Genomic DNA, 17,425 nt, shown 5'->3' with positions numbered 1-17,425 from the left:
GTGGATGAACATGGAAGACATACAGGATTCGGATCGTCCGATCAGGGTTCGGATCGTCCGAGCAGGTGGCTGGACACGTAGAGACATGCAGGGTTCGATCGTCCGAAGTGTACCGGATCGGAGCTTCCGAAGTGGATCGGATCGTCCGAACGGTTGCTAAAAATAGAGGCGCGAGGCTTCACTTCTTACTCGCCAAGTCCGAGCGTTCCAGAGCATTTTAGTCGTTTCCGATTGGTTTCTAGTCTTTTCCCGAGGTTCAGGCACTAGCGGGGAGCTACTGGTTTTGTAGCGGAGCTGTGCTCTAGTTGGGAGATAGCGACATCAGTGGGCTGCGGACGCAGGCTTGATTCTAGGGCGGATTGTTAGGATCTGCTGGTTTGAGGTACGAAAGTACTATCCGAGATATCCTGGTCGAGTATACATTCTTATATGTGTTGCATGATTATTTGGTGCATTGATTTATGTCATATGATGCATGCTATTATGTCACGTTTATTACTGCATGTTACATTTCATCTTGAGCCGTATCTCTTTCGAGATAGCCTTTATTGTTGAGCTGTATCTCTTTCGAGATAAGCTATATCTTGTGGGGCCGCTCAGCCCTGTCTTGTGGACGCATGGACACCGAGAGTACACAGTGGCCGACGGGTCCGGAGGGCTTCGGTGATCCGGGACATTTTAGGTCCACGTCTGATCTTGTAGTGGATGCAGTGACCCAGAGGAGTACCGCGCGGCACTATCCACTTGGCGCCTCTAGACTGAGCATATTGAGATCTTTTGTGACTCCTGTTTCTTGACTACCCTGGTATCATATCATAGCATGTGCATTTCATATAGGCTTGTATACTCATGCTTTTGTACTGGGATGCTTACAAAATAAACAAGATATGAAAAATCTAGTTTCCAAAACCATTAAAACTCTAAACTAGGAAACAAGTATTTTCTTTGCAGCTAGGCGCGCTCGGGCGGTAGGGTTTGGCCGCTTGAGTGGCAGGTATTCTGGAATATTCGCTCTCGGGCGGTAGAATTTGACCGCTCGAGCACCGAGTGTTCTAGAGTTTTGGTGTTCAGGAGGTAAGATTTGGTCGCTCGAGCACGGAGTGTTATAGAAATCTTCCTTCAACAGTAAGTGTGGCGCTCGGGCGGTAAGATTTGGCCGCTCGGGCTCCAAGGCTTCTGGACTCCTCATCATTTACCACTTGAATAACATTCATATGACTCTCAAACTTGTTAAGATGCATCACGAACCCTTCGGCACTCTGCACCTTGCTTGTAAGTCCTTTTTGATTTCTCATAACTCCCTGTAGTGCCTCCTTGAATCTCTTCAGTCGTCCTCTTGTGATTGGTCCCTCCGGCAACTCTATAGGATCTTGTGCTTTCTTTGGAGCTTCACCATCCGTGTTCACATTATCCTCCCCTTCTTGAAAAGGATTTTTCCTCAAATCTTGTTCATCACCTACATTGTAATGACCCGAATTCTTATTTTGAATGAAGTATTAATTAAGACATAATTAATGAGTTGTTAATTAAGTATTATTAAGGAATTGATAATTCGGGATTAAGCTGTTGGTATCCACCTAATTTTAAATGGATAACCCGACCTACTTCGAATTACATTATCTCGAGAAATCCAACTAGACCAATGAGATTCTGACACGTGGCAGATAAGATTGGTTCGGATTTTCTGTAATAGTGCGGATGCAGCCTATAAATGGAATCCGGTTCTTTTGTTTTCTTCACCGCATTCTTCAGAGAGAGCTCTAGTTGTACCTTAGGTTTTCTAGCCAGTTTCTAGGGTACTTTGGTGTCGGGAAGTTTCGGAGCTAGTGTCCACTCGAGGAGGGTCGGTGAACTGAGATCGAGACAACATCAGCGGGCTAACGACGGACGCAGGTATAATCCTAAATCCTTAGATAGTGATTTAAGGATCATTAGGGAGATCTTTGTAGCATGTTTGATCTGGTTTGTTAGTGATTTCATTATGTTTGTATTGTCTAGGTTCAGAGCTTTCTGTCAGATTGTTTTAGTGAGGTACGTGATGTACTGACTAATATATCCAAGCGTAGTATACACACTTATGTGTTGCATATTTATCTGTTGCATGATACATGTTTACTGCTTTGGCATATTATGCATGACATATCATGTTGAGCCTGATATCTTTTGAGATATACCTCGTTTGTTGGGGCCGCTCAGCCCTATTCTGTATTGTGGACGATGGGGCATCGAGAGCTACAGTGTCCGACGGGACCCGCGGGCTCTGATGACCTGGACATTGCAGGTCCACGTCTTGATGATGAGTGTGGGAGCCAAAACATGCCTAGGGTAGATCAGAGACTACACACTCAGGCGCCTCTAGACTGAGCATGAGATTCTTGACTTGATCCTTGATATCCGAGCATATTGCATTTTGCATGCATCATATCAGTTTGTATACTCGTACATTCTCGTATTGGGCGATTGTCGCTCACGTCCTTGTTTTCATCTTGGGCACCCCATTCCACGGGGCAGGTCTTAGGTTGGACGGTTCGGACGACCAGGGCAGTGGCTAGAGCAGTTGGGTTTTCGGTGGTGATCCAGTGGAGGTTTTCTGTGGTTTATCGTTTTCTCGTTTAGAATCATGTATTTGTTATGGTTGTGTTAATGTTTAAGACTGCCGTTAATGTTTTGTTTTTCATTTGGGTTGTAATATGATTAAGTATTTGGTTTCCGCTGTTTAATTGTTGTTATTAAGTTTAATGTTGCATGTTTATTAGTCTGTTTAGTAGTGGCTCGGGTAAGGGCTATACATTTGGTGGTATCAGAGCATGCAAAGATTTTTGGGACATTAGTAATTTTGTTTTGAGGATTTAAAAGTTGATTTTAGTTTCCTTTCAGATGTCAGGAGATGGAAGCAATCACGATAGTGTGGGACATGGCCGTTATGGCGACGATGAGGCTAGCCGAGAACATCGTCGTAGAGATCGTGACGGAAGGCGTCACCGAGATCATGATGAAAGGAGACGTAGGAACCGTGTCAACATTATGGATTTCATGAAGATTGGACCTCCACCGTTGACCGGAGATGAGAATGCTGATGTTGCTGAAGCTTGGGTTGATATCATGGAGAAGTGTTTTCGAGTGATGCACTATGACGAGGATGAGAAGATGGAGGTAGCTGATTTCATGATCCAAGGAAAAGCTCGGAAATGGTGGAAACCTGTTTCTGCCATTCTAGTTCAGCAGCATGGGCGGATTCGTTGGGAACATTTCCGTCAGGCCTTCATCAATCATCACTTTCTACCAGCTCTTCGTCCGGCGAAGGAGATGGAACTGTTGACCATTAAGCAAGGAGATTCGAACATTGAGGATTATCAGAAGCGTTTTACAGATCTGTTGCCATACGCTCCTCACATTAGTGAGAATTCTGCAGCAAAATATTCTCACTTTTTGAATGTTTTGAACCAGGAGATTTTTGACCGGGTTTCTGTCTGTGATGATCCTATTTTGTACGAAGGATTAGTGAATCGTTGTCGTCAAGCCGAGATCAGTATTTCTAGGAGGAATGCTATGCAAGCTAGCAAAAGTTCTAGTTCGTTGGGACCAAGGGGTCAGTCTTTCAAGAAGTCTGTATCTTCTTCTTCTTCCGATTCTGGAGGGGAGCACAGCTTTGGCAGGAAAAAGATGCAATGTGGCCACTGCGGAGGCAATCACCCGACGGAGAATTGTCGAAGAGCAACAGGTGCATGTTTCAATTGTGGTGGTTTTGGTCACATGAAGAGGGATTGCCCTAATTTGGAGAATCAGAGTGGAGGCGGAGGTTCTATGACAGGGTCTTATAGTGGAAAACAGTCTGAGGCCACTATTCAACAGAAAGGTTTTCCTGCTCAAGGTTCTCGTCGTGGAGGAATGTCACAAGGATCTCAGCAACGCCCACGAGTTCAGGGGCAAGTGTTTGCCTTAAACCAAGAGCAAGCTGAGGAGCATAACGAGAGAGTCATTGCAGGTAATTTTCTTTTATGTGGTATTCCTGCATATGTATTGATTGACACTGGGGCATCGCATTCATTCATAGCATCAATGTTTGTTAAGAAGCATAAACTACCCTACGTGTCATTAGATGTTTTTTTGTCGTTGTCTACACCGATGGGACAAGAGGTTTTAGCTAAGCGACTTGTAGTAGACTGTTAAGGAGACGAGAATTGGTTCTTTTTCGGTGAGGGAGCTCGACCACCAATGCCAGTAGTGTCTGCTGTAAAGGCACAACGGGCTTTAGCAAAAGGAGGAGAAGGATACCTCATTTATGCTGTTGACGTATCAAATGATGTAATCGACGTGAACAACATTCCAGTTGTCAATGAATTTCCTGATGTTTTCCCCGATGAAATTCCTGGATTTCCTCCAGAGAGGGAAGTGGAAGCAGAGATAGAGTTGGTACCAGGAACCGCACCTATCTCCAGAGCGCCTTATAGATTGGCACCAACAGAGATGAAAGAGTTGAAACAACAGTTACAAGATCTTCTTGACAAAGGGTACATTAGACCCAGTGTGTCTCCCTGGGGAGCATCAGTGTTGTTCGTTAAAAAGAAGGATGGGTCTATGCGACTTTGCATAGATTATCGGCAGTTGAACCGATTAACAGTCAAGAATAAAATATCCGTTACCCCGGATTGATGATTTGTTTGATCAACTGCAAGGGACTTCAGTGTACTCGAAGATCGATTTACGGTCTGTATATCATCAACTTCGAGTTCATCAACGTGATATCCCTAAGACTGCATTTCGAACAAGGTATGGGCATTATGAGTTTCTAGTGATGCCGTTTGGTTTGACGAATGCTCCAGCAGTATTTATGGATTTGATGAACCGAGTATTCCAGGAGTATCTTGACAAGTTTGTCATTGTCTTTATTGATGACATACTGCTATACTCTCGTAGCCTTGAAGAGCATGCACAACATTTAAGGATTGTGTTGTTAACCTTAAGGAATCACCAACTGTATGCTAAGTTGAACAAGTGCGAGTTTTGGCTCGACAGAGTTGTCTTCTTGGGACATGTTATATCCAAAGATGGGATATCAGTGGAACCTAGCAAGATCGAAGCAGTGTTGAGTTGGGCACGACCGGAATCAGCTCAAGAGATAAGAAGTTTTCTAGGTTTGGCAGGTTATTACCGGAGATTCATTTCAGGATTTTCTCAGATTGCCAAACCATTGACTCAACTGACCTGTAAGAATGTGCAGTTCGAATGGACTCATGATTGTGATAATAGTTTCAATGAACTGCGTCAACGTTTGACAACTGCACCAGTTTTAGCTCTGTCATCTGGATCAGGAGGGTACATTGTGTACACTGACGCGTCACTTCAAGGACTTTGGGTGCGTTTTAACCCAGAATGGTCATGTGATTGCATATGCATCCAGACAGTTGAAGAAGCATGAAAAGAATTATCCAGTTCATGATCTGGAATTGGCAGCGATTGTGTTTGCTTTAAAGATTTGGCGACATTATCTCTATGGAGAGAGATTTGAGATCTTTACAGATCACAAGAGTTTGAAGTATATCTTCACTCAAGCAGGGTTGAATATGCGCCAAAGAAGATGGATGGATTTGTTAAAGGATTAGGATTGCGAAATCAAGTATCATCCAGGATCAGCGAATCTTACAGCTGATGCTCTTAGTCGCAAGGTGAGATTATCTGCACTTAAGACAAGTTTCATATCAAGTGTAATCCAAGATTGTTGTTATCTGGGATTTCACTTCCGTCATAAGAAATGAATGGAACACATTCGAGTAACGAGCATTTTATCTGAACCGATATTGTTTGCCAAAATCAGAGAAGCTCAGTTTTCTGATCCGAAGGTGGAAAAGTTAGCAAGGTTAGCTAACGGAGACAACACATCTGGCTTTGCATTCCAAAAAGATGGAACCTTGTGTTTGTCAAGAAGAATCGCAGTTCCAGAAGATTCTAAATTGAGAGATGAGATTTTATCTCAAGCTCATAGGAGTAAGTTGAGTATCCACCCTGGAAGCATGAAAATGTATAAGGATTTGAAGACCAAGTTTTGGTGGAAAGGTATGAAGAGAAGTGTTTACCAGTTTGTAGCCAAGTGTTTGGTTTGTCAGCAAGTGAAAGTTGAACATCGACGACCAGGAGGATTACTTCAGAATCTTCCTATCCTTGAGTGGAAGTGGGAGCATGTAACGATGGATTTTGTCACCCACTTGCCACTGTCTTCTAAGAATTGTGATGCAATTTGGGTTGTTGTGGACCGACTAACTAAGTCAGCACATTTCATTCCGTATAGTCGGGAATATGGTTTCGATCGCATGGCAAGACTATACATCCAAGAGATTCTTAAATATCATGGTGTGCCAACAAGTATAGTCAGTGATAGAGATCCACGCTTTACCTCAAGGTTCTGGGGAAGTTTTCAAAAAGCGTTGGGAACGACATTGAGTCTGAGTACTGCCTATCATCCAAAGACCGATGGTCAGTCTGAGAGGACTATTCAGACACTCGAGGACATGTTGCGTGCTTGTGCTTTGGATTTTGGACCAGCATGGCATGATCATCTGCCGCTTGTGGAGTTTTCATATAACAATAGCTACCACAGTAGCATTGGTATGGCTCCGTTCGAAGCATTGTATGGTAGACGTTGCCGTACTCCTTTGTTTTGGGACGAAGTAGGAGAACGAAAAGTGCAAGGACCTGAATTAGTGCAACAAGCGATTGACGTAGTGGAATTGATCAAGAAGAGAATTAAAACTGCACAAGATCGTCAATCGAGTTACGCGAATACCAAGCGTAGACCTCTACAGTTTCAGTCAGGGGAAAAAGTTTTCCTTAAAGTTTCACCGTTCCGCAGAGTGATGAGATTTGGACTCAAGGGAAAATTAGCCCCAAGATTCATCGGACCTTTTGAGATCTTGGAATGTGTTGGAAATTTGGCGTACCGATTGGCTTTACCGCCGTATTTGTCCAGCATTCATAATGTCTTTCATGTATCGTTGCTACGACGGTATGTAGCAGATGAGTCGCACGTTCTTAGTCCGACAGATGTTCAACTTGAAGAAGACTTTACTTATGTTGAGCAGCCGCTTTTAATCCTGGATAGGAAAGAAAAGAAGCTCAGAAACAAGACCATTCCACTTGTTCTAGTGCAATGGCAATGCCGAGGTACTGCAGAAGCGACTTGGGAGTTAGAGAGTCGTATGCGCTCAGAGTATCCTCATTTGTTTTGAGTTGTATTTATTCAGTTGTATTGTACTTCAGTTTTGATTTCGAGGACGAAATCTTTGTAAGGAGGGGAGGATGTAATGACCCGAATTCTTATTTTGAATGAAGTATTAATTAAGACATAATTAATGAGTTGTTAATTAAGTATTATTAAGGAATTGATAATTCGGGATTAAGCTGTTGGTATCCACCGAATTTTAAATGGCTAACCCGACCTACTTCGGATTACATTATCTCGAGAAATCCAACTAGACCAATGAGATTCTGACACGTGGCAGATAAGATTGGTTTGGATTTTCTGGAATAGTGCGGATGCAACCTATAAATGGAAGCCGATTCTTTTGTTTTCTTCACCGCATTCTTCAGAGAGAGCTCTAGTTGTACCTTAGGTTTTCTAGCCAGTTTCCAGGGCACTTTGGTGTCGGGAAGTTTCGGAGCAGTGTCGACTCGAGGAGGGTTGGTGAACTGAGATCGAGACATCATCAACGGGCTAACGACGGACGCAGGTATAATCCTAAATCCTTAGATAGTGATTTAAGGATCATCGGGGAGATCTTTGTAGCATGTTTGATCTGGTTTGTTAGTGATTTCATTATGTTGGTATTGTCTAGGTTCAGAGCTTTCTGTCAGATTATTTTAGTGAGGTACGTGATGTACTGACTAAGATATCCAAGCGTAGTATACACACTTATGTGTTGCATATTTATCTGTTGCATGATACATGTTTACTGTTTTGGCATATTATGCATGACATATCATGTTGAGCCTGATATCTTTTGAGATATACCTCGTTTGTTGGGGCCGCTCAGCCCTATTCTGTATTGTGGACGATGGGGCATCGAGAGCTACAGTGTCCGACGGGACCCGCGGGCTCTGATGACCTGGACGTTGCAGGTCCACGTCTTGATGATAAGTGTGGGAGCCAAAACATGCCTAGGGCAGATCAGAGACTACATACTCAGGCACCTCTAGACTGAGCATGAGATTCTTGACTTGATCCTTGATAACCGAGCATATTGCATTTTGCATGCATCATATCAGTTTGTATACTCGTACATTCTCGTATTGGGCGATTGTCGCTCACGTCCTTGTTTTCATCTTGGGCACCCCATTCCACGGGGCAGGTCTTAGGTAGGACGGTTCGGACGACCAGGGCAGTGACTAGAACAGTTGGGTTTTCGGTGGTGATCCAGTGGAGGTTTTCTGTGGTTTATCGTTTTCTCGTTTAGAATCATGTATTTGTTATGGTTGTGTTAATGTTTAAGACTGCCGTTATTGTTTTGTTTTTCATTTGGGTCGTAAGATGATTAAGTATTTGGTTTCCGCTGTTTAATTTTTGTTATTAAGTTTAATGTTGCATGTTTATTAGTCTGTTTAGTAGTGGCTCGGGTAAAGGCGCTACATACATCAAACAAAGAAATATCACTAACATTAAAAGTAGAATTGACGTTATACTCACCTGGTAGATCGAGTTTGTAGGCATTGTCATTGATCCTTCCGAGGACTTGAAATGGTCCATCACCCCTAGGTAGTAGCTTTGAACGTCACTTCTCAAGTAGGGATGGAAATGGTCAGGGGCGTGGGCGAGTTTGCTATCCCCATCCCATCCCATCCCCGAATTCCATCCCCACCCCCATTCCCCGCTTTTTCGAAACTTATCCGAAACTTCGGAGATCAACATCCCATCCCCGTCCCCATCCCCGTTTCAAAAATATTAATATGGCAAGACGATGATGGATTCGAAGATTTTCTCAAACCAAAATTTATTATTATCTATTATTATTAGAGATAATATTAATATTAATGACAATATCAAAATTAATAATAATATTATTATTAATATTTTAAAAAATAATAATATTATTATATTATTAGTACTAATAATACTATTATTTTATTATTTGATATTATTTTCGGGACGGGTTCGGGGATTTCGAGGATGGGGATAATAATCTCATACCCGCCCCGAACTACATCGGGGATTTAAAAAAATCCCCGAACCCGAAACCAAACCCGAAAAAATCGGGGATCCCCATCCCCGTTTCGGGTTTTCCCCGCGGGGCCCCAAAACCGTGGGGAAAATTGCCATCCCTATTCTCAAGGGACTTTTCCTTCCGCAAGTGTAGTCACACCCAATCACCCTTTTCAAACACCACCTTTTTCTTTCTCTTGTTGGCTTGCTTGGTATATTGCTCATTTTTCTTCTCTATGTTGGCCTTGACATTTTCATGCAAAATCCTCACAAATTCAGTCTTCTTTTTACATCCATGTTTAACCTTTCACTCACAAGTGAAGACATCAAATCCAATGTAGTCAAATGATTAAAACCATAAACAATCTCAAATGGAGAATAATTTATAGTAGAATGCACACTACGATTATAAGCAAACTCAACAAACGATAAGCATTCTTCCCAATTTTCAAGTTCTTCTTAAGTATAGCATGCAAAAGTGTTCCTAAAATTCTATTAACAACCTCAGTTTGCCCATCCGTTTGAGAATGACAATTAGTAGAATACAACAATTTTGTGCCAAGTTTAGCCCACAACGTTTTCCAGAAATAACTCAAAAAATTAACATCACGATCAGAAACAATAGTCCTAGGAATGCCATGCAACCTAACGACTTCTCTAAAGAACAACTCCGCAATGTTAGATGCATCATCAGTTTTATGACAAGCAACAAAATGCGTCATTTTCGAAAATCTATCCACAACAACAAATATAGAATCCATCCCCTTCTTTGTCCTAGGCAACCCTAAAACAAAATCCATAGAATATCAACTTAAGACTCACTAGGGATGGGAAGTGGTGTATACAACCCATGTGGTTGTGTTATAGACTTAGCTTGTCTACAAGTTATGCACTTCTCACACACTCATTCAACATCACGCTTCATATGTGGCCAATAAAAATGTTCGTGTAAAGCATTCAAAGTTTTAGCCACACAAAAATGTCCCATCAAACCACCCACATGTGCCTCCCTAAAAGTAACTCACTGAATGAATGATTTAGGGATACACAACTTATTTTCTTTAAACGAGAAACCATTATGCAAATAGAATTTTTCATGTGAACCATGCTTACATGTTTCAAACACATCCTTAAAATTATCATCTAGCACATATAACCCTTTCACATGCTCAAACCCCAAATTTTTTGACTCCAAGGTATAGATTAGTACGTACCTCCGTGATAGTGCGTCGGCCACTACATTTTCCTTACCTTGTTTGTACTTGATTATGTAGGGGAATGTTTCTATGAATGCCACCCATTTGGCATGCCGCTTGTTCAGCTTCTATTGCCCCTTAAGGTGCTTTAGGCACTCATGATCCGTATGAATCACAAACTCCTTAAGCCTCAAGTAGTGCTGCCACGTCTCTAGAGTCCTCACAAGCGCGTAGAACTCCTTGTCATACGTGGGATAGTTCAGGGATGCTCCATTGAGTTTCTCTCTAAATTACGCCATCAGCCGTCCTCCTTGCGTCAAGACTCCGCCAATTCCTACACCTGAAGCATCACATTCAATCTCAAATGTATTAGCAAAGTCAGGAAAAACAAGTAAAGGAGCGTTAATTAATTTTTGCTTAATAATATTGAACAACTTCTCTTGTTCTTCGTCCCAATGGAATGGGACGTTCTTCTTTATCACTGTTGTCATCGGTGCTACCAATGTGCTAAAATCCTTTACAAACCTGCTATAGGAGGTTGCAAGGACATGAAAACTTCGGACTTGACCAACAGTAGTAGGCGTTGGCCAATCTTGAATAGCACTTACCTTGTCTTCATCAACTTGTATCCCCAAGGAACTCACAATGAAACCAAGAAAGACAAGTTTGTCTGTATAAAAATCATATTTCTTAAGATTAGCTAATAAATTTTCAGCGCTTAGTGTGATTAGCACAATTCTCAAGTGATCAACATGCTCTTCTAGATTTTTGCTATACCCAAGGATATCATCAAAATAAACCACAACAAATTAACCTATGTAAGAACGCAAGACATGATTCAACAATCTCATAAAGGTACTAGGAGCGTTAGATAAGCCAAAAGGCATAACTATCCACTCATATAACCCATATTTAGTTTTAAATGTTGTTTTCCACTCATCACCTTCCCTCATCCTAATCTGGTGATAGCTACTCTTCAAGTAAATTTTAGTAAAGATACATGCACCATGCAATTCATCTAACATGTCATCTAGTCTAGGTATGGGATGACTATACTTGATGGTTATATTATTGATTGCCCTACAATCTACACGCATACGCCATGAGCCATCTTTCTTAGGAACTAATAAAAAAGGTACAGCACAAGGAGACATGGAATCACGCACAAAACCCCTATCTAACAACTCACTTACCTGACGTTGAAGCTCTTTAGTTTCCTCCGGATTGTTTCTATAAGCTGGGCAGTTTGACAATTCACTCTCGGGCACAAAATCAATTTGGTGCTCAATTCCTCTCAATGGTGGTAATACTTGAGGCAGCTCCTCTGGAAATATATCATCAAACTCCTGTAAAAGTGAAACAACAATGCTCATAAGGGACCCGGCTATTTCACTTGTGTTCAAGAGGATCTCTTTATAAAGAATCAACACAAGTGGATCATGTGTGTGCAATATTTGTTTCAAATCACACTTTTGGGTCATATACGTTTTCATTTTGGCCTCTTTCCCCTCATTTTCTTTCGTATGGCCGTCTCACTCTTTTGATCGCTTCTTTTTTCAGCCATTTCGTTTTTTCTTTCAAAGGCCATATCACCTTTTTGCTCACTCTTTCTTTCGGCCTCGCCTTTCTTCTTTTTTTTTTTTTCAATTGGTCCTTCAACACTTGCTTTGGGGACATAGGAAGTAAAACAATAGGTTCATTTTTTAGTACAAAATAATATCTATTCCTAAACCCATCATGCGTCACTTGCCTATCATATTGCCATGGTCTCCCTAACAAAAAATGACAAGTATGTATTGGCACAACATCACACAACACCTCATCAACATACTTCCCAATTGAAAAAAAACCAAAACTTGTTTGTTCACATTCACTTCCGCATAATCATTTAATCATTGAAGCCAATATGGTTGAGGATGCTTCAATGTAGGTAAACCCAATTTCTCCACCATCTCAATACTAGCCACATTAGTACAACTCCTCTCATCTATGATTAGATTTCAAACCTTTTGATTTACAAAACACCTAGTGTGGAACAAGTTCTCCCTCTGGTTAGTATCCTCCGCCTTGACTTGGGCACTCATGATCCGCCTAGTCAATAGTGCTTCACCTACAACTGCCTCATATCCCTCATCAAGATCCTCTAACGGATGCATCTCATTATCATCACCCTCGTCATCACCCTCACTTTCTGATTCATATTCACCATAACCATTCAAAATCATAACCCTCTTATTAGGACATTGGCTAGCACTATGACCAACCTTGACACCTAAAACATTTAATATCCCTAGAACGATTAAGAAGAGTTTCAGATTTACCTTGCACTCCTTGCTTAGGCGCCTCCTGCTTAATGTCTACTTTGGTCTTGGCCACCACTTTTCCTTCTTCGCGTTTGACAATGTTGGAATGCCAAGATGTTGATTCATTCCCTATTTGAGTGGTGTAGCCAACTCCTCGCCTCTTGAGTTGTTGCTCCGTCCTTTATGATCATTTGCACCATCTCATCTAGATCCAAGTAGTGCCTAAGCTCCACTTGATCTCGAATCTCCATGTTCAAACCACAAGGAAAACGTGCCATCGTCGCCTCACTGTCCTCCTCTATATTTGCCCTAATCACGACTACTTCCATCACTTTATAGTAGTGCTCGACACTCTTTACTCATTGTCTCAAAGTTTGTAGCCTCTTAAACATCTCCCTATAATAGTGATTGGGCACAAACCTCTTCTTCATGACCCTCTTCATCTCATCCCTAGTTTCAATGTGTCACTCATTATATCTCCTCCTAGTGGTCACTAGTTGATCCCACCAAATGAGAGTGTAGTCTAGAAAATCAACCACCGCCAACCTAACCTTCTTTTGTTCGGAGTAGTGGTGACATTCAAACACAAACTCTACCCTCTTTTCCCACTCTAAATATGCTCCCGGGTCAGATTTCCCATGGAACGATGAAATCTTGATCTTAATACTACCCATGTTACCATCTTCCCTATCATCGTATTTACCCCGTACGGCTCCTCTTCTTCCTCTACCTTGTCCGTTCCTACCCCAATTTTCATTTTGGCTCACCTCGTCTCCTCCCAGATCATATTCTTCATGTTCTTCTCCTCTACCCAAGTCTTTAGGCTTAGATTTATCTCCACTAGTACTAACTTCAAGCCTACTCATCCTCTCATGTAACGCTCCAACTCAACCCTCATCATCCTAGTAAAATGTCCAAACAACGCATCCATTTGAATCTTAGACAACCCCTGGTTCAAACTATCTCCTACATCCCTCTCCATGTTACTTTCAGATTTTGTACCTGCAAGAAAACTTTAGTAGAAATAAAAGATATTCCTCACATGAATGCTCACGGTCACTCCAAATAAAATTCGCTCGTCTCTCATCTCCCCCTTTTTTTTGCTCACAACAAATACTCACCGGTCACTCCACAGAAGAATCACTCGCACTCAAGTATTTCCACTCAAATTCGAGATTCCCTCAAGGTGCTCAAGCTTTTTATTTGTAAATATCAACAATGAAGTTCAACTCGTGAACAATTGTGACCGACTCACTTGGAGTGCGTAGACTATAAATTTGAAGATTTTTTTTTGATATTGAGAGACAATTGAATATGACTCACAATTGAGAATAGAACAAAATATCAAAAAAAAAATAATGGTGAATTTTCGGATTTTTTGTACTTTATTTTTTTTTTTTTTTGCAAGACTGAGTAAGACTCGAAAATCCCAACAAAAAAATTCACCAAAATTCCAAAACCAACGAAGAGCGTTAGAACAAAAACATATCTGAAAAAGGAACGAAAGAATAAACAGATCTGATAATAGAACGAATGATAAATTTACTTGAATTCAATCAGCCAAAGCTATGATACCAAATGATTTGAATCCTCGTACGAACGAAAAGCAAATAAGATTATTCGGCGCCATCAATTCAATAACGTTAAAAAGAATTTTTGTTGTGTCCCGATCCTTTGAATCAAGTGTGTGTGTGTGATTTTCACCTCTAAACTATGAAAAGCTTAGCAACAAATAATTACAAAGAAAACAACCGAAACTCGAACGAACCTTCAAAGAACAAGCCCTTTACAATCCGTGTAAGAACGATCGACAAACTTCACAAAATAAAATTTGATAAGTTTGATTTTAAAATGCAAAGCAAGATGATTTTAGGTTGTTTGAGAGAAAACTCAAGACCATTCAATTCAATAATCAATTAATATGATAACAATGTTCAAAATTCGTGCATATATGCTTACAAAATAAACAAGATTTGAAAAATCTAGTTTCCAAAACCATTAAAACTCTAAACTAGGAAACAAGTGTTTTCCTTGCAGCTAGGCGCTCTCGGGCGGTAGGATTTGGCTGCTTGAGCGCCAGGTCTTCTGGACTATTCGCATTCAGGCGGTAGAATTTGACCGCTCGAGCGCCGAGTGTTCTGGAGTTTTGGCGCTCGGGCAATAAGATTTGGCTACTCGAGCGTGGAGTGTTCTGGAAATCTTCCTTCAATAGTAAGTGTGGCACTCGGGCGGTAAGATTTGGTCGCTCGAGCCCCAAGGTTTCTGGACTTCTCATCATTTACCATTTGAATAACGTTCCTATGACTCCCAAACTTGCTCCCATGCATCACGAACCCTTTGGCACGCTGCACCTTGCTTGTAAGTCCTTTTTGATTGCTCATAACTCCCTGTAGTGCCTCCTTGAATCTCTTCAGTCGTCTTCTCGTGATTGGTCCCTCCGGAAACTCTAAAGTATCACAAGCTTTCCTTAGAGCTTGACCATCCGTGTTCGTATCAATAGTTGACCATTTCAGATAAATATCATAAGCTATGTAGTATCTCTTATCATATTATTTTCCTCCAATTGTATAATGAGCTGAAGGAGAAATACCTTGTGCAAGGTTTGAAAATAGTTTGGATGTGTCCAAAACATTTATATCATTATTGGATCCGGGCATATCAAATTATGCATGTCATATTCAAAGATCGTAATCGTTGGAAAATCACTACTACTTGCATATTGATCCGCCCAAGCCGTAGGAAAATTTTTCCACTTTCAATGCATACAATCGAGACTTCTCAACATTCCAAGGAATCCTCGTTGTTTACCAATATAAAGTAGTCTGGAAACATAATTGGAAGTAGGCGATCTCAAGTATCGCTCTGCAAAAACCTTTACTGTACCCGAAAAAAGATTTGCATACAATCAATTGCAGTAGATTTTACAATTTTGATATATTCATCAATAGAATCTCAGATAAAGAATATACTAGAATTCGCAATGCATATGTAGTTTTTTTAACAGTCGAAAGACCGAGCCACCCAAATCATCACTTCGTTAGATTTCAAGACATTATAAATCATCTTAGGAACATATCTTCATTATATGTTGGTTTCTCAACAAATTAATCATCGAAAAGATTACGATCGAAAATTTCTCGTCTATTTTAAAAATTCTCAAAATTCATCCAATCTTTCGGTGTTTCATCTTCATTGTACGACAATGAATATGAGCTAAAAGATGATGCATGAATTGGAAATGAGAAATCATTTTCAAGATAATGAGAATGTAAATGTGTGGTGTGGGAAAACATGATAATTCAAACACATTATATAATAATTTTTAAAAATATGATTTTTGGATGAGTCATATTTAAATCGAGATCATGACCGTTGAAGTATATTTCTTATCTAAAAATTGATCACTAGATTAGATTTGTTATCTAAAAAATGATTGTTAAATGAGTACCATTGGATTATATTTCCTCTCTAGATTATCATCGTTGATGTATTATATTGGCGTCTCATCATGACCGTTGGATTAGATTTCTTATCTTTATTATGACCGTTGGATGGATTATAAATCATTATCGTTGGATGGATTATATTCATATTTAAGTCGTGACCGTTGGATTATATTTCCTATCTAGATTATGGTCATTGGATGAATTATACTTCTATCTACATCATGACCATTGGATTAGATTGTCTTATCTAGATTATGATTGTTAGATTATATTACATCTTCTCTTCATTGTTTTATATGATTTCAATCTTATATACAAATTTATTGTTAGATGATGTTACATATAATCTTGATTGTTGGATGATATTACAATCTTATTATCTTCCAACTATAAATAAATTATATTTGGTTGGTAAAATCGTTACTCCTGCGGATTTCAATCCAATAATCTCTCTATTCCAAGGAAGTCAATGACATCCAATTGTAGAACTGCTTATTACATTATTGAAGAAGATAGCACTATGTGAAAAATGACATTTTACTTCGCCAGGCGTTACTTCGGCAAAAATAAATTAGGAAGTAATATATTACCAATAACTTCATTAATAACACAAGCGAAGTAAAATAATAAATTTTACTTCGAATGTTTAAAAACACGGGCTTCACTGTATTTTTTTTATATATTTTACTTCGGCATATCAATTTTGATGAAGTAAAAAATAATGAAAATACGTCTTAATGGAGTAAAAAGATTAAAACATGCGACGGGTTTTTTAAACCGTCGCCAAATTTTTAATCGACGACGGTTTAATTTAACCCGTCGCTCATTTTAGCGACAGTCAAATAAAAACGTCGCATATTTAAAACTAGCGACTGTTTTTTAGAAACTGTCGCTATATTTAGCGACGGTTGTTATTTGACCGTCGCTAAAAGTAGCGACAGGTGAAATTCAACCGTCGTCGATTTAAAATTTGGCGACGGTTACAAAACACCGTCGCCATTTTCAAAAAAATTCCACCCCGCACATATTTCCCTCCATTTTAACCGTCGCCGATTTAAAATGTTGCGACAGTTTTACTAAAACCGTCGCTATTTTCAAAAAAATTCAATCCCGCCTATTTTTCCCTCTATTTTCTTCCACCACTCTCTAAAAATACATACAAATTCTCTCCAATTTATTACACTTCACTTCACAACAATTAAAATTTTTTCTCACTTACACAATTTTACAACTTCACAACACTTAAAATTTTTATCACTTACACGATTTTACAATTTCACAACACTTAAA

The 17,425-nt window shown here is 40.1% G+C and overlaps 1 protein-coding gene across 1 annotated transcript; it reads left to right on the top strand.

Annotated features, from left to right (window-relative positions):
• The first annotated feature begins 2,877 nt into the window (after nucleotides 1-2,877).
• Nucleotides 2,878-4,653, top strand: LOC140816046 (uncharacterized). Its single transcript, XM_073175113.1, has 2 exons — nucleotides 2,878-3,985; nucleotides 4,172-4,653. Exons 1-2 carry the CDS (start codon nucleotides 2,878-2,880, stop codon nucleotides 4,651-4,653), a joined length of 1,590 nt encoding a protein of 529 aa, XP_073031214.1.
• The last annotated feature ends 12,772 nt before the right edge of the window (nucleotides 4,654-17,425 follow it).

This window comes from Primulina eburnea, chromosome 16, assembly GCF_022965805.1.
Source record: "Primulina eburnea isolate SZY01 chromosome 16, ASM2296580v1, whole genome shotgun sequence".
NCBI classification, from domain to species: Eukaryota; Viridiplantae; Streptophyta; class Magnoliopsida; order Lamiales; family Gesneriaceae; genus Primulina; species Primulina eburnea.
Note: the sequence above shows the minus strand (reverse complement) of the source record. Positions and strands in the feature narration are given on the sequence as shown.

Excerpts from the sequence above, each read along its gene's own strand:
- LOC140816046 (XM_073175113.1), top strand. The coding sequence starts at position 2,878 with ATGTCAGGAGATGGAAGCAATCACGATAGTGTGGGACATGGCCGTTAT. Across the intron at positions 3,986-4,171 it reads TAACGAGAGAGTCATTGCAG|GAGACGAGAATTGGTTCTTT; the intron begins GTAATTTTCTTT and ends TAGACTGTTAAG.